Source organism: Curcuma longa, chromosome 6 (assembly GCF_044706935.1).
Source record: "Curcuma longa cultivar G26 ecotype Majalengka, Jawa Barat chromosome 6, ITB_CL_G26_1.1, whole genome shotgun sequence".
Classification (NCBI taxonomy): Eukaryota; Viridiplantae; Streptophyta; class Magnoliopsida; order Zingiberales; family Zingiberaceae; genus Curcuma; species Curcuma longa.
The window spans coordinates 10,567,011-10,585,770 of NC_133866.1; the positions used below are offsets into that span (position 1 = coordinate 10,567,011).

The window sequence follows — 18,760 nt, forward strand, 5'->3', positions numbered from 1 at the left end:
TTCATCGCTGGCCACTAAGCTGTTGCCATCGTTCGTTTCCCAGTCGGACGAGGTGCGACTTTCTTCGGATGCAGAGTGCGAGGAAACTTCGTCTGATCCGGTGGATGAAGCGTTCTGGCAAGGACAGTCGTGCTGGGACTGTGCTTCGTCAGATGAAGATGACGCTTCACATGCACAACAACCCCATACTTGTTGTGGAGATGAGCCCTCGTAAGGATTTTCACCATGATCCTCACCACTTCCCTCATCGTAGTCCGGGTCGCTCCAGACCTCGATGGATGCTTGTTCATTGTAGAAATCACTTTTCCCATAATTAAAAGCATACGATTGTTCTTCACCATCCGAGTAATAGTAGTAGGATCCGTCCATACCTACTTGATGATCTCGGACAAAGGTCGAGCTGAACGGGGCTATGCTTGATGTGATCACCAACGTCAAAGGCGGTGGCTACTTCCTGACACAACGAGGCCTACTCTCGTAGCCTTCACCTCAGAGACTCAACTTCTCCCTACTGCGCCTCTCGCGTCTTACGGCGATTAGTCTTTTGTCACTTGTTCTCTGCCCTAGGTACCGGCTCCATCCTGAGCTGAGAACTGAGAGACGATCCATTATACCTGCTCTAGCAGTTCCTGTTGAATGAATACTGCCACGGTATAGTGTTGTAACTCCTCTTCATCACTTTGGACCTCCTCATCTTTAGAATTATATTTAGGTCTTGTTGAGGATGTTGATGCTCGATAATCTTCAAATTTTATAGAGACACTTCCATCTAGAAGATTTCTTGTGCTAACATTTGTAGGTTGCATCGGGATGTTGACACTGGATTGTCTAATTACCCAGTTCTGGCCAAGGACATCCCTTGTGTTGTACCTTCTTCCTGGTAAAGCTCTCACACCATGACTTGTGAGGTAATCAACAACATTTTGGACTTCGTAGGCGAACCCCACATTGGGGGTATTTGAAAGCCTACCCACCAGTCCTCTGGTTATAAGGAGATTTGCTTCGCCATTCTGCCAGTTAGTATAGCCCCTTGCCAGTATAGAAATCTGTATATTTTTGTAGAAATCTGACACAGTTAGCATAGTATCAGGGATCACATATACTAATTGGGTACCGTGTGTTAAATCAACTTCCATAGTGGCGTAGATTGCCTGGTTTCCTTGCCACCGATTGTCTCTAAAGACCACCAATGCCACTGTTCCTTCTTCTTGTCTATGTAATATTTGAAGTCTAACCTGAATGACTCCAATATGGAGGAATCTCATTCCACTCCTCTATAGCTGCACAAAACTTTCAGGTTGAATAAATGTTCTGTCTACCTGATTATTGGTTATTAGTATTGCTTCTTCAGCTCTGTGCACATACACACGATGATAAACATCATCGCGTCGGGAATGGTAAAGAACTTCAGCGGGAACTATTGAGGCTTGTTCTTGCATGGATAACCTCAGTTGCATTTGCGGGTCCATTTGTTGTTCCAAGGTGACATTGTAGGGTTCAGCCCCAGTAATTCATCTTTTGAGTCTTTGAAGTGCTCTTTGGGTATTGTATCACCTCCTTTGTCCTTGGCGATATTCTCTAATCTGGTCTTCGAAGAGTGGTGCCCCTTCTGTTTCATTCCTCCTCGCTAGTGTTGTTACAGGAGGATTTTGTGTTACCGCCCTTGTCGTCATTTCCTTGCTTTAGCTTTTTCCTGCTCAAGAATTTTGTAAGGATCTTTGAATATTAGCAACTTACCAGGCTTTGGGACTTGTTTTTCACTTATCTTCAATTCGCTAATCCTTTTGTTCAGATTTTCTATGACTGAATCTGGTAATGTTGTTGAAGCAGGGACTTGTGCTTGTTTCTCTAGCTTCTGTATCCTTACTTCCAAGTTATCAAGCTGCTCCTTAATAGAAACTAGTAACTGTATGGCAGTGTTGTTTTGTTTTACTATGGCCCGTGCTACTGTGAGATTTCCTTCAGTACCAGATCTGTAGAATCCGATTGCTGGTGCTTCAATGTTTTTTGTGGCTGCCAAGGCTTCTTTGTAACTCTGTGTTGCCTGTGTATTGATGTAGCTCATGCGACCAAGGCCTCCAACTTCCTCAGTAGCGCCTTTACTTCTTTAAGCTCTTTTCTGGTTTCTTCAGAAATCCTCAAGGCTTGTTCTTTAATTATTTTGGGTTGTTCTACTATGGATAGAATAAGGTCTTGTATTTGTTTTAAAGTTAAAGGCCGGTTCTCAATCCTCAGTTAAGTCTTTAATCGCCTTTGTTAAATTTTGATTTTCAACCTTTAAATTCTCAATTTCTTCCTGAATTTTGTAAAAGTGTTTGAGGTGCACTCTACAAGAAAGACAGGCTTGATTGTATACTACCGAGATGTTGTGAGCTAGTTCTTTTGAGGTTGGCTTTGTTTCAGTAAGGTCAAGGTATTTTAGGTTCGAGGTTCCAGATTTGTCTAACCACTCTTGTATCTTTTCCTCCCAGTGTCTAGACATCAAAACATTTATAGCTTCTTTTTCTGATATTATCCTTCCTTAATCTCTATTGCTTACAGCTTAGAGGGTTCTAAGGGCTTTCCTGTTCATACTGGTATTCCCTTGGTCTTATTTACGGCACTCTCGCCTTTGCCAAGTTTAGGACCAGTCCTTTTACAGTCCACCCGTTGTTCCCTGGTCACCTTATTACAATAAAGAAATTTCAGATAACTAACAGAGAATTAGCTAATCAGATTTCAGTAAAGGATTTTGCTATAACTGATCAACAGTTGTAATTCGCTAGTCCTTTCCCTTAGGAATCACTATAACTGATCAACAGTTGCAATTCGCTATCCCAAGCAAAGGAGTGATAGTCAAAATCTGCCAGCTCAAGGAATACGACTTTCCACATCATGCCCATCGAGAAGGAACAAAGAAGGACAATTATTGGAGACAACATCTTCCAGCTGTCATCAGCACAAGAAAAGAACTCTGGAACGCCCTTCTCCACTACTAGAGCGTGATAAAAGAAATGCTGGAACATCCACCATAGTACAATAATGGAGCAATGGTGGGCATATTACATGGTGTGAGGAGGAAATACAAAGGCTCAAGAACGAGCTGGAAAATTGCAGAGAAAAATTCCAAAGAGAACTTCAAGCTGCTAGAATGGAAGGTGATGCTGAATTAGAAGAAGCCAGGATGACAATAGAAAGACTAGAGTTAGAAAACCATGACCTCAGAGGCATGGCGGGGCGACAACCTGTAGAACAGGAAGTTCAAGTACTCATTGATGAAGGAGCAAACAAAGAATATTCAGCCTTAACCACTGTCACAAAAGGCAGCCCCAACAGATTGTGTAACCTGATAGTAGAAATATCAGTCCCGAAGGTACAACCTTTTAAAATTAATGCTATACTAGATACAGGTGCGACAACATGCTGCATAGACCAGTCATCTGCACCTAAAGAAGCAATTGAGGATAATACCTTTGTGGTGAATTTTAGCGGGATAAACTCCCAGACTACGACAAACAAGAAGCTAAGAGGATACATGAAAATTGGTGAGCATCAATTCCGCATTCCTTACACTTATGCATTTCCAATGAAAATAGGTGGGGGAATACAAATGATACTGGGGTGCAACTTCATACGGGCAATGAGTAGAGGAATACGTATTGAAGGGTCAGAATTGACATTCTACAAAAATATTACCACAATACAAACTCAGCAAGAGCTCGCAACCCTAGCTTCAATTGAGGAGCTAGAACTCGAAGAAGAGGAATACTACAGAATCAAGGAAAGTGTGAACATATACACTCAGATAAGTATTCCTACATTTCATGCAAAATTCAGTCCCTTATTAGATGAACTAAGAAAGACAGGGCATATTGGTGAAAACCCCATGAAGTATTGGGAGCAAAATCAGGTGCAGTGGAAATTTGAAATAAAAAATCCAAATTTGGTAATAGAAGACAGGCCATTAAAGCATGTGACACCCCAGCTGGAGGAAACTTTTAGGAAACATATTAAGACACTGCTTGAGCTTAAGGTAATTCGACCCTCTACTAGCCGTCATAGAACCACTGCTATGATTGTCAATTCAGGGACCACAGTTGACCCCGAGACTGGACGAGAAGTTAAAGGAAAGGAAAGGATGGTGTTCAACTATAAAAGGCTGAATGACAACACACATAAAGGCCAGTATAGCTTACCAGGCATCAATACCATCATAAAAAGGGTTAGTAACAACATTATTTACTCTAAGTTTGATTTAAAAAGTGGTTTCCACCAGGTAGCTATGCACCCGGAGTCAATAGAATGGACTGCATTCTGGGTACCAGACGGCCTCTATGAATGGCTAGTCATGCCATTCGGCTTAAAGAATGCTCCCTCAGTATTCCAAAGGAAAATGGATGCATGTTTTAAAGGTACCGAGAATTTCATCGCTGTATACACTGACGACATCCTTGTATTTTCCAAGAATGAACAGGAACATATGAAGCATCTGCAAGAATTGCTGAAAATATGCAAAAGCAATGGGCTTATTCTTAGCCCAACAAAAATGAGAATTGGAACTCCTACAATCGACTTCCTTGGGGCTACAATTGGGAACAGGAAGATAAAATTACAACCTCATGTTATCAAAAAGATAGCAGATTTCCAAGAAAAAGAACTATCTACAACAAAAGTACTCAGATCATGGCTGGGCCTCCTAAATTATGCAAGAGGTTATATCCCGAATCTGGCAAAAACTTTAGGCCCGTTATACTAAAAAACAAGCCCGACAGGTGAAAAGAGAATGAACAAGCAAGACTGGGAATTGATTGAGAGGGTCAAGACAATGATACAGCAGCTACCTGACCTTGATATTCCTCCAGAAAACTGTTATATAATTCTAGAGACAGATGGGTCTATGGAAGGATGGGGCGGTATTTGCAAATGGAAAGCCCAAAAGTATGATCCAAAATCTGAAGAAAAAATCTGCGCCTATGCTAGTGGAAGGTTTAATCCTGTTAAATCCACGATCGACGCAGAGATATTTGCAGTCATGAACAGTCTAAACAGTTTTAAGATATATTATCTTGATAAGTCAGAATTGATGATCAGAACAAACTGTCAGGCCATCATCAGCTTCTTTAATAAGACTGCTCAGAATAAGCCTTCCCGCGTCAGATGGATAAATTTCACAGACTTTATTACTGGACTGGGAATCCCTGTCCAGTTTGTCCATGTGGAAGGAAAAGACAATGTTTTAGCTGACGCACTTTCTTGACTTGCTTGTTTATTAGTGCAGGAAGCATGGAACCCGGAGGACCAATTCATGGAGGTTGTGGAGCAAGCAATGAAGCAGATCAAGGAAAAGCCCAACCTTCAGGCAACTACCTGGTTGGCCGGCCTTATGAACTCCTTAGTGAATACGAGGAACTGGCCCAAGAATCCAGCGGAAGGACCATCTTACACCTTGAAGACCACAACCTTAGAAAAAGAATGACCCAAATTGAAGCAGAGGCAGTGGAGCAAGTCTTCCACAGTATCAGAGAACTGGAACAAATCTGCCAGCTCAAGGAATACGACTTTCGACATCATGCCCATCGAGAAGGAACAAAGAAGGACAATTATTGGAGACAGCATCTTCCAGCTGTCATCAGCACAAGAAAAGAACTCTGGAACACCCTTCTCCACTACCAGAGTGTGATAAAAGAAGTGCTGGAACATCCACCATAGTACAATAATGGAGCAATGGTGGGCCCTGAAAATCCTGCAAAATCCAAGATTTTAAAGGACTGAGCCTCGGGGAGCCGTCCTTTATTTATAAGCCTAGTAGCTTTATGACTAAGCCTAGTAGTTTTATGACTAAGCCTAGTAACTTTATGACTCGACCTACAATAGGGAAAAGATACGATAAGGATGCGATGGGGCTACCACATGTACCCGGTCCTTACTATCCTATCTCTATAAAAACTATGAGTCATCTTCTTGCAAGGCAGAAGTCGCATCACGACAGAAGTCTTACTTGAAGAAGTCTGAGCTTGCGATTGTAAAACTTTTGTAAGTTCCTAAGTTCCTAAGCTTCTTATTGTAATCTGAATACTTTCTAGTTCTGTTCTTATTTGCAATAGAAGTTTAGAGGCGTTTCCGCCTGTGGTATCAAGCTTCGTCATTAGCAATCTCAGAATACAGGCCACCACAAGACACAGCAATGGGCCTAGTAGGCTATCCACCAGCAGCTGATTTACCGCAACAACCAAGGAGGCCTGACTATGAGGCATCAACATCAAGTGTCTATTTAAAGCCAAAAGACTATACAAGGCAATGGTTCTTACCCTCAGCACAGCAGCAGATGGGAGCCATATTCATAATATCGGCAGACCTGAGCTTATTCGATGAAGCCTTTATGAGATGGGAAAGCATCACTAAAAACTTGGTGGCATTACAGGCTTTCTCAAGTGGCAAAGAAAAGGCAGAATTTATAGAAAACCTGCTTGGAGAAACAGAGAAACTCACCTGGATTCAATGGAGGATGAGCTATCCAAGCGAATACCAGGAGATTTTGAATGCTTCAGATAGGGCGGAAGGAACGCAAAATATAATTTCTCAGATAAGGAGAATGTTTACACTGGAAGATCCTTATCAAGGCTCCACAGCAATGCAGACTGAAGCATACAAAGCAAAGATCTAGAAAGGTTAAGCTGCTCTAACATGAGAGATGTTATATTTTTTCTAAATGATTATCTCCACCTTGCAGCTAAAACAAGAAGGATGTTCACAAGCCCCGAGTTATCTGAAAAACTCTGGACTAAACTCTCGGGAGACTTAGGCACAATTATACGAAAAGAATTTAAAGAAAGGTACAAAGGAAGTCAAGTGGGAGTGCATACAAGAATATTGTTTGCATTCAGATACCTGGAGGGAGAATGCAAGAAGACAAACTTCAGTAAATCACTAAGGGATTTGGCATTTTGCAGAAATATCCCAATCTCGGGATATTATGCTAAGCATAAAGTGGGAAAGAGGTATGGAGCGAGAAGATCTACAACCTACAAAGGTAAACCTCACAGTTCACATGCTTGGGTGGAAAAACGAAAGCACCTAATTGCAACCAAGAAATGCAAATGTTTTCTATGCGGCGAAGGACACTTTGCGCGAGACTGCCCTAGTGAAAGAAATATAAAAAGAGTGGCAATGTTTGAAGGGCTTGACATTTCTGATGATTATGACATCCTATCAGTACATGAAGGAGAACCCATGAGTGATGCAATATACAACATCTCAGAGAATGAAGAATCATTCCGAAGCCAAGGTATAAATTTATTATTAAAAGAATACATAATGGTATTTCATGAAGAAAGCAGGACCTATTGGCTCGGAATAGAAGGGGGGTGACAGCCAATGGTAAAGGTCACAAAGGAGCAGCATAATTGCCTTCATAAATGACAATACAATGAAGATATAGAGCAACAAATTCTGAAATGCCACACTTGCGGAAGGGAAGCAATGTACAAATGGAGGCAACTCTTTGTCTACTCTGCTTCTGAACTCTCCTGGTGTCATCATATGCCTCAGCCAGATTAAAGTGTTGGGGTTCCATTAAAGCTTCTTTAGTTAGCAGGCGCTTTTCTTCAACTGATTTAGAGAAAATCAGATACTCAATGTGCTCACCCTCCAGTTCTTCTGCTAAATCTTCCTCAATGTATAAAATTTTCAAATTAATACATGTAGGGCATGCTGACTCATCATGTGCTGAAGTTGAGGTTGAAGGTTGATATAGTTGGTTTGTTGATCCGAAGCCTTTGTGTCCACGCTGTGTTTTATCTAAGTCTTCAACTTCAATAACAGCAGGGGTTGCTATATATTCCAGTATTAACTGGGCTATGCATTCATGTTTTTGTAGGGAAATATCCTTGCAAGTCATATTGAATGCTAGAATGCGTACCTCCCCTCTGTAATCAGAATCTATGACTCCAGCTCCAATAATAATGCCCTTAAGTCCGACGCTGGATCTGGGGGCTATTCTGCAGTAAGTGCCTTTTGGGATTTTGATACTTATACCCGTGTAAAGGAGGGCTCTTCCATATGCAGGAATATCTTGTGCTCTATTGATTGCTAAATCATATCCTGCTACTCCCACTGTTCTTCATTCTGGAAGCTTGGCTGATTCCACCATTCTTTTTACATAAAGCACTTCTTGCTCTAGCAGTTCCTGTTGAATGAACACTGCCAGGGTATGGTGTTGTAACTCCTCTTCATCACTTTGGACCTCCTCATCTTTAGAATTATATTTAGGTCTTGTTGAGGATGTTGACGCTCGATAATCTTCAAATTTTATAGAGACACTTCCATCTAGAAGATTTCTTGTGCTAACATTTGTAGGTTGCATCGGGATGTTGACACTGGATTGTCTAATTACCCAGTTCTGGCCAAGGACATCCCTTGTGTTGTACCTTTTTCCTGGTAAAGCTCTCACACCATGAGTTGTGAGGTAATCAATAATATTTTGGACTTCGTAGGCGAACCCCACATTGGGGGTATTTGAAAGCCTGCCCACCAGTCCTCTGGTTATAAGGAGATTTGCTTCGCCATTCTGCCAGTTAGTATAGCCCCTTGCCAGTATAGAAATCTGTATATTTCTGTAGAAATCTGACACAGTTAGCATAGTATCAGGGATCACATATACTAATTGGGTACCGTGTGTTAAATCAACTTCCATAGTGGCGTAGATTGCCTGGTCTCCTTGCCACCGATTGTCTCTAAAGACCACCAATGCCACTGTTCCTTCTTCTTGTCTGTGTAATATTTGAAGTCTAACCTGAATGACTCCAATATGGAGGAATCTCATTCCACTCCTCTGTAGCTGCACAAAACTTTCAGGTTGAATAAATGTTCTGTCTACCTGATTATTGGTTACTAGTATTGCTTCTTCAGCTCTGTGCACATACACACGATGATGAACATCATCGCGTCGGGAATGGTAAAGAACTTCAGCGGGAACTATTGAGGCTCATTCTTGCATGGATAACCTCAGTTGCATTTGCGGGTCCATTTGTTGTTCCAAGGTGACATTGTAGGGTTCAGCCCTAGTAATTCTTCTTCTGAGTCTTTGAAGTGCTCTTTGGGTATTGTATCACCTCCTTTGTCCTTGGCGATATTCTCTAATCTGGTCTTCGAAGAGTGGTGCCCCTTCTGTTTCATTCCTCCTCGCTAGTGTTGTTACAGGAGGATTTTGTGTTACCGCCCTTGTTGTCATTTCCTTGCTTTAACTTTTTCCTGCTCAAGAATTTTGTAAGGATCTTTGAATATTAGCAACTTACCAAGCTTTGGGACTTGTTTTTCACTTATCTACAATTCGCTAGTCCTTTTGTTCAGATTTTCTATGACTGAATCTGGTAATGTTGTTGAAGCAGGGACTTGTGCTTGTTTCTCTAGCTTCTGTATCTTTACTTCCAAGTTATCAAGCTGCTCCTTAATAGAAACCAGTAACTGTATGGCAGTGTTGTTTTGTTTTACTATGGCCCGTGCTACTGTGAGATTTCCTTCAGTACCAGATCTGTAGAATCCGATTGCTGGTGCTTTAATGTTTTCTGTGGCTGCCAAGGCTTCTTTGTAATTCTGTGTTGCCTGTGTATTGATGTAGCTCATGCGGCCAAGGCCTCCAACTTCCTCAGTAGCGCCTTTACTTCTTTAAGCTCTTTCTGGTTTCTTCAGAAATCCTCAAGGCTTGTTCTTTAATTATTTTGGGTTGTTCTACTATGGATAGAACAAGGTCTTGTATTTGTTTTAAAGTTAAAGGCCGGTTCTCAACTACTTCCTCAGTTAAGTCTTTAATCGCCTTTGTTAAATTTTGATTTTCAACCTTTAAATTCTCAATTTCTTCCTGAATTTTGTAAAAGTGTTTGAGGTGCACTCTACAAGAAAGACAGGCTTGATTGTATACTACCGAGATGTTGTGAGCTAGTTCTTTTGAGGTTGGCTTTGTTTTAGTAAGGTCAAGGTATTTTAGGTTCGAGGTTCCCGATTTGTCTAACCACTCTTGTATCTTTTCCTCCCAGTGTCTAGACATCAAAACATTTATAGCTTCTTTTTCTGATATTATCCTTCCTTAATCTCTATTGCTTATAGCTTAGAGGGTTCTAAGGGCTTTCCTATTCATACTGGTGTTCTCTTGGTCTTATTTACGGCACTCTTGCCTTTGCCAAGTTTAGGACCAGTCCTTTTACAGTCCACCCGTTGTTCCCTGGTCGCCTTATTACAATAAAGAAATTTCAGATAACTAACAGAGAATTAGCTAATCAGATTTCAATAAAGGATTTTGCTATAACTGATCAATAGTTGCAATTCGCTAGTCCTTTCCCATAGGAATCACTATAACTGACTGGGAAATGGACGATGGCAACAGCTCAGTGGCCAGCGATGAATCAGGTAAAACTTGCTCTGGTTCCACTGACGGTACTGACTCTTGCAGGACCTCCTCTGCATCATCAACATCTGAATGGGAGACTGCATCTACTGAAGAGTCAGAATCTTCATGGGAGACAACCATGACATGCTCCTGTGAAGCAGCCTCTACAACATGCCTAAGCTGTAGAACGGCTGAAGAACATCCAAGATGGGACGATGAACCGTCAGCTGATCCCAACTGTTCCCAGCAATTAAATGGATGTCCCATCCATTTTTCGGAAGGTGGTGGGAGAAGTGGTGACCTAGCGCCACTGCTGCCTTCTGCATCTCTTCCACGAGCGCTATCGGCTTACCAACGATGGAAGAAGATGAACAACTCCGGCGTAGGGCGACGCTAGGAGAAGAGGAAGGTAACCTAGCAGAAGCAGGCCCTTAGGCCTTGTACTGTTCAAGCCATCTCAGCACCTGCAGCAAATCCAATCGCGACCCAGAAAGCAAGCCCGGCCCGGATCAAACCTGAACCTGAGAGGTCGAGGAGACGGCGTTTCCGTTGGCATCCTGTATACAAGAGACGGAAAGCGACCGCGACAGACGCCGTGAAGATTGGTGATGGAGTTGTTGGTCCGTCAGGCAAGAACCAGCGACGGCTCCGTACAGCCAGCCGACAGAAGGTTGTACACTAGAGTCAATAATGGATCGTGGTGGACCCGGATTCCCTACGCATCCATGTGTGTGTGTCGGGCCGATGTGGAAGGGCCCTCTTTTACTTTTGTCGTGTCAAACAGTGTGCCTGAAAAGCACCCAAAGGTGGCCGTCCATGTGCCATACTATTCAACAGGGGTCCACTTGGATTCCTGGTTTTGTAAAACTAGTGGCGCTCACGGTTTTGAGCCCATGGTTTTGGTAAAGCTCTTGTAAGTGGCGCTGTCCTGCCACTTGTATGTGTCTTGACTTAGGGGAGAAGAAAAAAATCTCCGCATGTGACGATGGGGCCCAATGAGCACTCGGCATGTGATGATTAATCTTTTCCTTCTCTATTTAAGTCTACTTGTAATGGGTTGCAAGGTAGACGAGCAATACTCGTGCCTTACTTCCCTCTTGTGTTCTAATAAAAGAGCTTACTTCGTTTGTCTTTCCATCACTTGTGTCCCCTTCTCTCCTATTGTTCTCTGCCCTAGGTACCGGCTCCATCCTGAGCTGAGAACTGAGAGACGATCCATTATACCTGGTATCAGAGCTTGAAAGGAGTCTTGAGGAGGTGTGAGCTGTGCAAGGCGCTGTGTGAGCTGCATGTTGCTTGCGAAGAAGACGTCTGTGTGCGAAGTCTACTGACCGCCGAACTTGCCGAAGGACATCAGGTGACAAAAGACTAACCGCCGTAAGACGCGAGAGGCGCAGCAGGGAGAAGTTGAGTCTCTGAGGTGAAGGCTACGAGAGTAGGCCTCGTTGTGTCAGGAAGTAGCCACCGCCTTTGACGTTGGTGATCACATCAAGCATAGCCCCGTTCAGCTCGGATGGTGAAGAACCTTTTAATTATGGGATTGTCAATGAACAAGCATCCATCGAGGTCTGGAGCGACCCGGACTACGATGAGGGAAGTGGTGAGGATCATGGTGAAAATCCTTACGAGGGCTCATCTCCACAACAACAAGTCTTGGGTTGTTGTGCATGTGAAGCGCCATCTTCATCTGACGAAGCACAGTCCCAGCCCGACTGTCCTTGCCAGAATCAGTTTCCTCGCACTCTGCATCCGAAGAAGACGAGCAATACTCGTGCCTTACTTCCCTCTTGTGTTCTAATAAAAGAGGTATGTGACGGATCTGAGCTACTACTATTACTCGGATGGTGAAGAACGAAGAAACGTCTGTGTGCGAAGTCTATGCTTTTAATTATGGGACTGAGGTGAAGTGATTTCTACATCGCCTTTGATGAACAAGCATCCATCGAGGTCGGATGGTGAAGAACAATCGTATGCTTTTAATTATGGGACAAGTGATTTCTACAATGAACAAGCATCCATCGAGGTCTGGAGTGACCCGGACTACGATGAGGGAAGTGGTGAGGATCATGGTGAAAATCCTTACGAGGGCTCATCTCCACAACAACAAGTCTGGGGTTGTTGTGCATGTGAAGCGTCATCTTCATCTGACGAAGCACAGTCCCAGCCTGACTGTCCTTGCCAGAACCCTTCATCCACCGGATCAGACGAAGTTTCCTCGCACTCTGCATCCGAAGAAGACGAGCAATACTCGTGCCTTACTTCCCTCTTGTGTTCTAATAAAAGAGCTTGCTTCGTTTGTCTTTCCATCACTTGTGCCCCCTTCTCTCCTATTGTTCTCTGCCCTAGGTACCGGCTCCATCCTGAGCTGAGAACTGAGAGACGATCCATTATACCTGGTATCAGAGCTTGAAAGGAGTCTTGAGGAGGTGTGAGCTGTGCAAGGCGCTGTGTGAGCTACATGTTGCTTGCGAAGAAGACGTCTGTGTGCGAAGTCTACTGACCGCCGAACTTGCCGAAGGACATCAGGTGACAAAAGACTAACCGCCGTAAGACGCGAGAGGCGCAGCAGGGAGAAGTTGAGTCTCTGAGGTGAAGGCTACGAGAGTAGGCCTCGTTGTGTCAGGAAGTAGCCACCGCCTTTGATGTTGGTGATCACATCAAGCATAGCCCCGTTCAGCTCAACCTTTGTCCAAGATCATCAAGTAGGTATGGACGGATCCTACTACTATTACTCGGATGGTGAAGAACAATCGTATGCTTTTAATTATGGGACAAGTGATTTCTACAATGAACAAGCATCCATCGAGGTCTGGAGCGACCCGGGCTACGATGAGGGAAGTGGTGAGGATCATGGTGAAAATCCTTACGAGGGCTCATCTCCACAACAACAAGTCTGGGGTTGTTGTGCATGTGAAGCGTCATCTTCATCTGACGAAGCACAGTCCCAGCCTGACTGTCCTTGCCAGAACGCTTCATCCACCGGATCAGACGAAGTTTCCTCGCACTCTGCATCCGAAGAAGACGAGCAATACTCATGCCTTACTTCCCTCTTGTGGTCTAATAAAAGAGCTTGCTTCGTTTGTCTTTCCATCACTTGTGCCCCCTTCTCTCCTATTGTTCTCTGCCCTAGGTACCGGCTCCATCCTGAGCTGAGAACCCCTTATTCCAATCTTTTTTTCTCAACTTCTTTCCCTAATTTAGAGAAGTCCCTCTCCCTCCAAAGGAAACCCATTTTCTGAGTCCCTTTTGAGATCGCACCAACAATTATTTTGAAAAATTTGGCACACTTATCTAAATGCAACAAAAGAAATATCTTGAATACTTTAAACAATTGTTATAGAAGAAAAGTGTTTACAAATTCTTTGAAAAATGCAGTAAAAATAAAAGTATTTTTAAAAAATCTTGTAAAGACTCAAAAATGGGTAAAATATCACGGTGAAATGCCTTTTTAAGTGTGAAAAGGATATGTAGTGGAAATGTGATTTTTAAAAGACTTACGCAATAGAGAAATTCATGCCAGTACTTTAGGAGATATGAAAGCAATAAATAAACAATTGACATTGATATTTTAATTGGTTTGGAAATCTTATTTTTACTCCAGTCTATGGACTCATAAGGTGAGTCATCCTTTGAAAAATACTATACTTTCCCCTTTTTGAAAATCTTCCGAAGGCAGAGAAACTTTTTTAGAAAGTTAGTATATTAGAAGAATGATGAGTAAAAAGGAAAAAAAATTAAATGAAAAAACCTTCAGTAAGAATAGTAAAGCAAAGGTGAAAAATTACAAAATAAGAAATAGTGCAATGACGAACTTGAGTATTACAAATCTTGCTATACACAGAGCACTTGTTGCTATTTCTTGAATGTAGCAAAATACATAGTTTAAAATTTCATTTCGAGCAGGGTGAAATGGACGAATTTTATTGTTCCGACAGTCATTCTGCACCGACACCATTGGCACAATAGAGTGGACGTCGCGACTTGCCGTGGGGGGCGCGTGTGCAAGGGGTGTAAAAACTTACGCGTGTGCGAGGGGTGTAAAAACTTAAGAAAAAAAATTAAAACTTAGGTTAATAATTTCAATCAATTCCTAGTTATAATAGGATAATCTAAACATGCTTAATCAAAGCCTAATAAAATTATCCTATTAATTTAATATATATATATTTTATTTATTTTAATTTCACATATATAAAATAAAATATATATTTATTTATTTACTATATGGAGGTACCGCGATCCCATATTTTTTTTCTTTTTTTTTTAAATTATTTTATTTTTTATATTTTTATTTTTTAATATTTAGATTAGTTTTTTATTTTTAATTAATATATTTTATATTTAAAAAATACCGAAATCATATTGGCTCGGCACGATACGATATTTAAATTATATCGTTTCGATCATAAATTAAAATTCAATACGGTTCCCTTCAATATGGTTCGAGATTTTAAATCATGGTAGAATGTATTAGGAATGCTTTATTTGAGTTGCCTTTGCTTACTATTTATGGAATCAGATCAATCATCATCAATTAATTAGTTAGTGTTAATTAGTTGAGTGATCCACTTTTCTCGGATCTTATTTGCAACGAGCCTTGTGTGATTGTTCCTACTTTTAGTCAATTGTTACTTGACTGTTACTCAACTATTTTGACATCAATCGACTTGATTTGACTCTTAGTTGCCTTTGCTAAATCAATCTTTCACACATCCTCCATTCCACTTGGATTTGGACTATTCATTTGTTGACTAGTTTATTAGTTTATTAGTCTACTCAACTAGATAAAATTATAACCGAATTAGTTGGATCATGATCACGATGTGTTGACTGTATCCTTTGTCAACTTTGTCATTTGCTGAGTATGTCCATGAGTGAACTACTCCATAGATCACGATTGACCCAAATTTAATCACAATTGATTTCTTAGATCACGACTATGCCATCTATCTTCTATGTTATTAGTCAACTGTTTCTTTGTTAGTAGTTGATTGGATTTGGAACAGAATACGATCTATTGTAAGTCTTGGGTAACCGTATAAACCAGTTGTTTGTTCACCCACTATCGGCAGTCGATTGACTCGTTGAGTTTGACCTTGAAACACATCTTCTTCGCCTAAGAAAGCTACCCTCAACCAAAATCGAAGTTGCTCTATTACATCTCACTTGCTAAAAGAATTACCTTCTGGACTTCTTCGTCCTTGGTAGGGGCCTACCAGACTTCATCATCTGTTAAGTTTTTCACCATGTGTTTTTGAGATAAGATAAATTGTTAGTTAAAGTGATGGTTGATCTAAAACTACATTGTGATGGCTATTGTCCGGTCAGTAACAATTTTACTCTGGCCTGTATCATAAAAGTATTCTAGGTTAATCAATATTTAATGCCATCCTGCTATTTTTCACTTTTTTTCTGGTGTGTTTTTATTCAAAGAAACTTCAATTTTGTTGAAAACGTGTTGATGGAGACTTTTATCTCGTAAAGCAATTTTACTTGTTCGTCTTTTTAACAGGTGATGCCTATGGTTTCTTCATTTTGAAGAATAGCAACGTTTCCAGCAACGCCCTGGAAACAAGAAGGGCCAAATACTCCATTGCACTCCAATCTCTCGTGCTGGAAGAGATACTTGAAAGTCCTGCTAAAAGTGACGAGCAAAGCCTGCCAGGTTTTATTTATTAGCTACAGCAATTACATTTACATTCTAATTAAGCTGGCGAATCTTTCCAGCTAAACCTCAAATTACATTTGCCAATCTGAGTGTCTGAAGTCTATCTTCTGCAGTTGTGTGTTAGTGTTCACCGTTGGCCCTCATTTTCCAAAAATCCAAGGCTGCCACCTGGCAATGCAACACCAAAGACATGCTCCTCAAATTAACCTGGAAGGCTCTGGCTCTTTTGTTCCTTTCTCGTCTTGTTCAAAATTTTGACGAGGATGTTCCATGCCAATCGAGCTACTTGACTGCATCTAACTATTTCTTTAGGTGTTTCGTTTTCTTTGATCAGTGAGTTTCGAAGCCAATGTAGCACTTTCAGTGATGATTAGAAACTCTGAGAAACCCTTGGCCTGCAAGTTTGCATTGGTAAGCTAGACATCCTCGGTGGAATACCCGAATCCAATGTCCTCGGAATGTGGAATATTTTGGATGAATCAGAACGCCATTTAATACTTTTCACCGTGATTAATATGTGCAATCGAGACATTTTAACTGGGGCAAGGAATTATAATCCCAGTGCCGTAACTGAGTCATCTACCAAACCATGGCCGAATTCCTCGCCATTACCAGGAATAGAATATACAGTGCCACGGGAGAAACAAATCTCTTACCAAAATTAAAGCACACCACACAGATTACTTGAGTTTGAGGTGGCGCTCTAGATTTTAACATTGAAAGCAGTGCAATTTAACGATGACTTTCTTCACATGAAGGTTAATCATCCACTGCTTACGGTAGACATTACACACTGGTTATGATTTTTAAATTGGTCAGGTTTACTCCCAAGAAATTTCCCTGATAGTTATGTTTCTTGCTACACAATTTCAACTAGATATCCATAAGAAATGTATGCAAATGTGCTTGATTAGTCAAGCTGGGATATTATATTTGCTTGCTTTAAAATAGATCATATGAGTAAGAATACTATTGGTAATGGTGGTCGCCCTCCAGAGGAAGTTGCAAACGATTCCAAGGAAAAAAGTTGACTATTAAATTTGTTTAGAATAAAATCCTGTAGTCATGGTTAGGCCTTCTTTAACACCAAGTTGAAAGGCCAGTCCGAGCATATAATAGTGAACTCCATGCAGCCAAGGATTTCTTCAGGTTTGATTCCTTCGTTTGCACACGTAATTATATTTTGGGATCAATTTAGTTAGATGGTGGGATAGCTTATATGCTTATAGTTTAGCCAGGTCAATTACAATTAATTAGTGTAGTTAAAATAAAAATAATTAAAATATATCAATGCTAGCACACAATGTAATGTCCTTTAAAATCCTCATTTCTACACGGACGATGTATGACTCTTTGACAAGTCACTCTCAAAAGCACGAGTCACTCTCAAAAGCCTAACTAGCTTATCTTTTTTCAGGATTTTTTTAGGATATGTAGAAACCTTTTAAAATATTTTTTATAAGATGAATAAAGAAGTTAAGAAGACTAAGGCTTAAGGTTACACAAAAGAGCTCAGAATATGACTTTTAAATGCCCCTTTAGTATTTTTTTATATAGCCTTCCAATGCCTTCAGCTTTAGTTCCAAATCTATTGTTGTCACGTATCAATTGATTGGATCTATCTTTAATCGACTGTCTTTTTGAATGCAATAGATCCTAATCTACTAGTACCTATCCCAATTAATTATTCTTTTGTAGCCCTTAGATCTTTTGATCATTGTCATTCAATTTGTCATATTAACAATTATCTATATTTGTTTGTCACTAATTGACTCAAATTTATCATTAGTTCCTTGATATTAGATCATATCAAATCAGTTGGCTCTCTTGTTGACTCAACCACGAATAGAAGTATTCATTTTGTTGGTTGATTTTTTAAGTTGACCACCTAATTAACTCAATCATTATTAATTGACTGTTTAGTCAACTTAGTCATGAATAAAAATATTATATTCATTAAATAATCATTTTAAAGTTAACTACTTGTTGAATAAATCACTAATCAATTGAAGACAACCTTCATTCAATTAGATCATTACTACAACTATTCTAATAGTGGAGTTTTCACCTAAGTTGAAGCTCTGGCCAGTCCCGCATTCACCGTGATTTACCTCTTTTTTTTTTTTTTGCACTTGACAGATTTATTTGCAACTCTTCCAACTCTTCCATGTGAAATTGTATTTTTAAATAAAATTTTCAATTATGGTTTCTAAGCTGAATGTGCATTTACACTATATATATATTGTTAATTCAGGTATCTAGACCCTTACAGATACAATTATTTGTGGACATGGACGGTCTTTTCCTTGGTTTGCCAACCGAGTAAAATTGGAAGTGCTCGTGGTAGTGTGTTTAGTAGTTGACCTCCATAGCCTTGTCACCATTGTAGAGTTGCATATGGTTGTTAATTATGTAATCAAATTGTGCGCCGCTTTGCATAACCACTTCAATTAATAACCTATTGCATGCCATATATAGTTGGTTATTGAAATGTGGTGCTCTTTGAATCCAACATATGTCTTATCATTGCACCGTGGGGGGAGGGGGGCACATTTTCACTATATTGGTCTTTTCCTTAGTTGGTCAATGATTATTATCAAATTACTTGTAGTTTATCAAAATATCTCATAGCAATGGACATTGTGAATCATTTAGTATTATCTGTAGGATCGGTGTGCGTGCTAGAGAAGAGTGAATAGTATTCGTCTGTTCATTCGTTCAACTTTACTCTT

The 18,760-nt window shown here is 40.6% G+C and overlaps 1 protein-coding gene and 2 pseudogenes across 1 annotated transcript in view; 1 reads left to right on the forward strand and 2 right to left on the reverse strand.

Annotated features, from left to right (window-relative positions):
* The window catches only part of LOC141831274 (uncharacterized), a 29,436-nt gene extending 13,058 nt beyond the window's left edge, over positions 1-16,378 (forward strand). Inside the window, exons 7-8 of the mRNA XM_074718678.1 lie at positions 15,873-16,025; positions 16,142-16,378. Coding sequence (XP_074574779.1) covers positions 15,873-16,025; positions 16,142-16,152 — 164 coding nt within the window. The 3' untranslated portion in view covers positions 16,153-16,378. The remainder of the gene's footprint in view (positions 1-15,872; positions 16,026-16,141) is intronic.
* LOC141831040 (uncharacterized) lies at positions 609-1,439 on the reverse strand (annotated as a pseudogene).
* LOC141831043 (uncharacterized) lies at positions 7,364-9,181 on the reverse strand (annotated as a pseudogene).
* Positions 16,379-18,760: the final 2,382 nt, after the last annotated feature.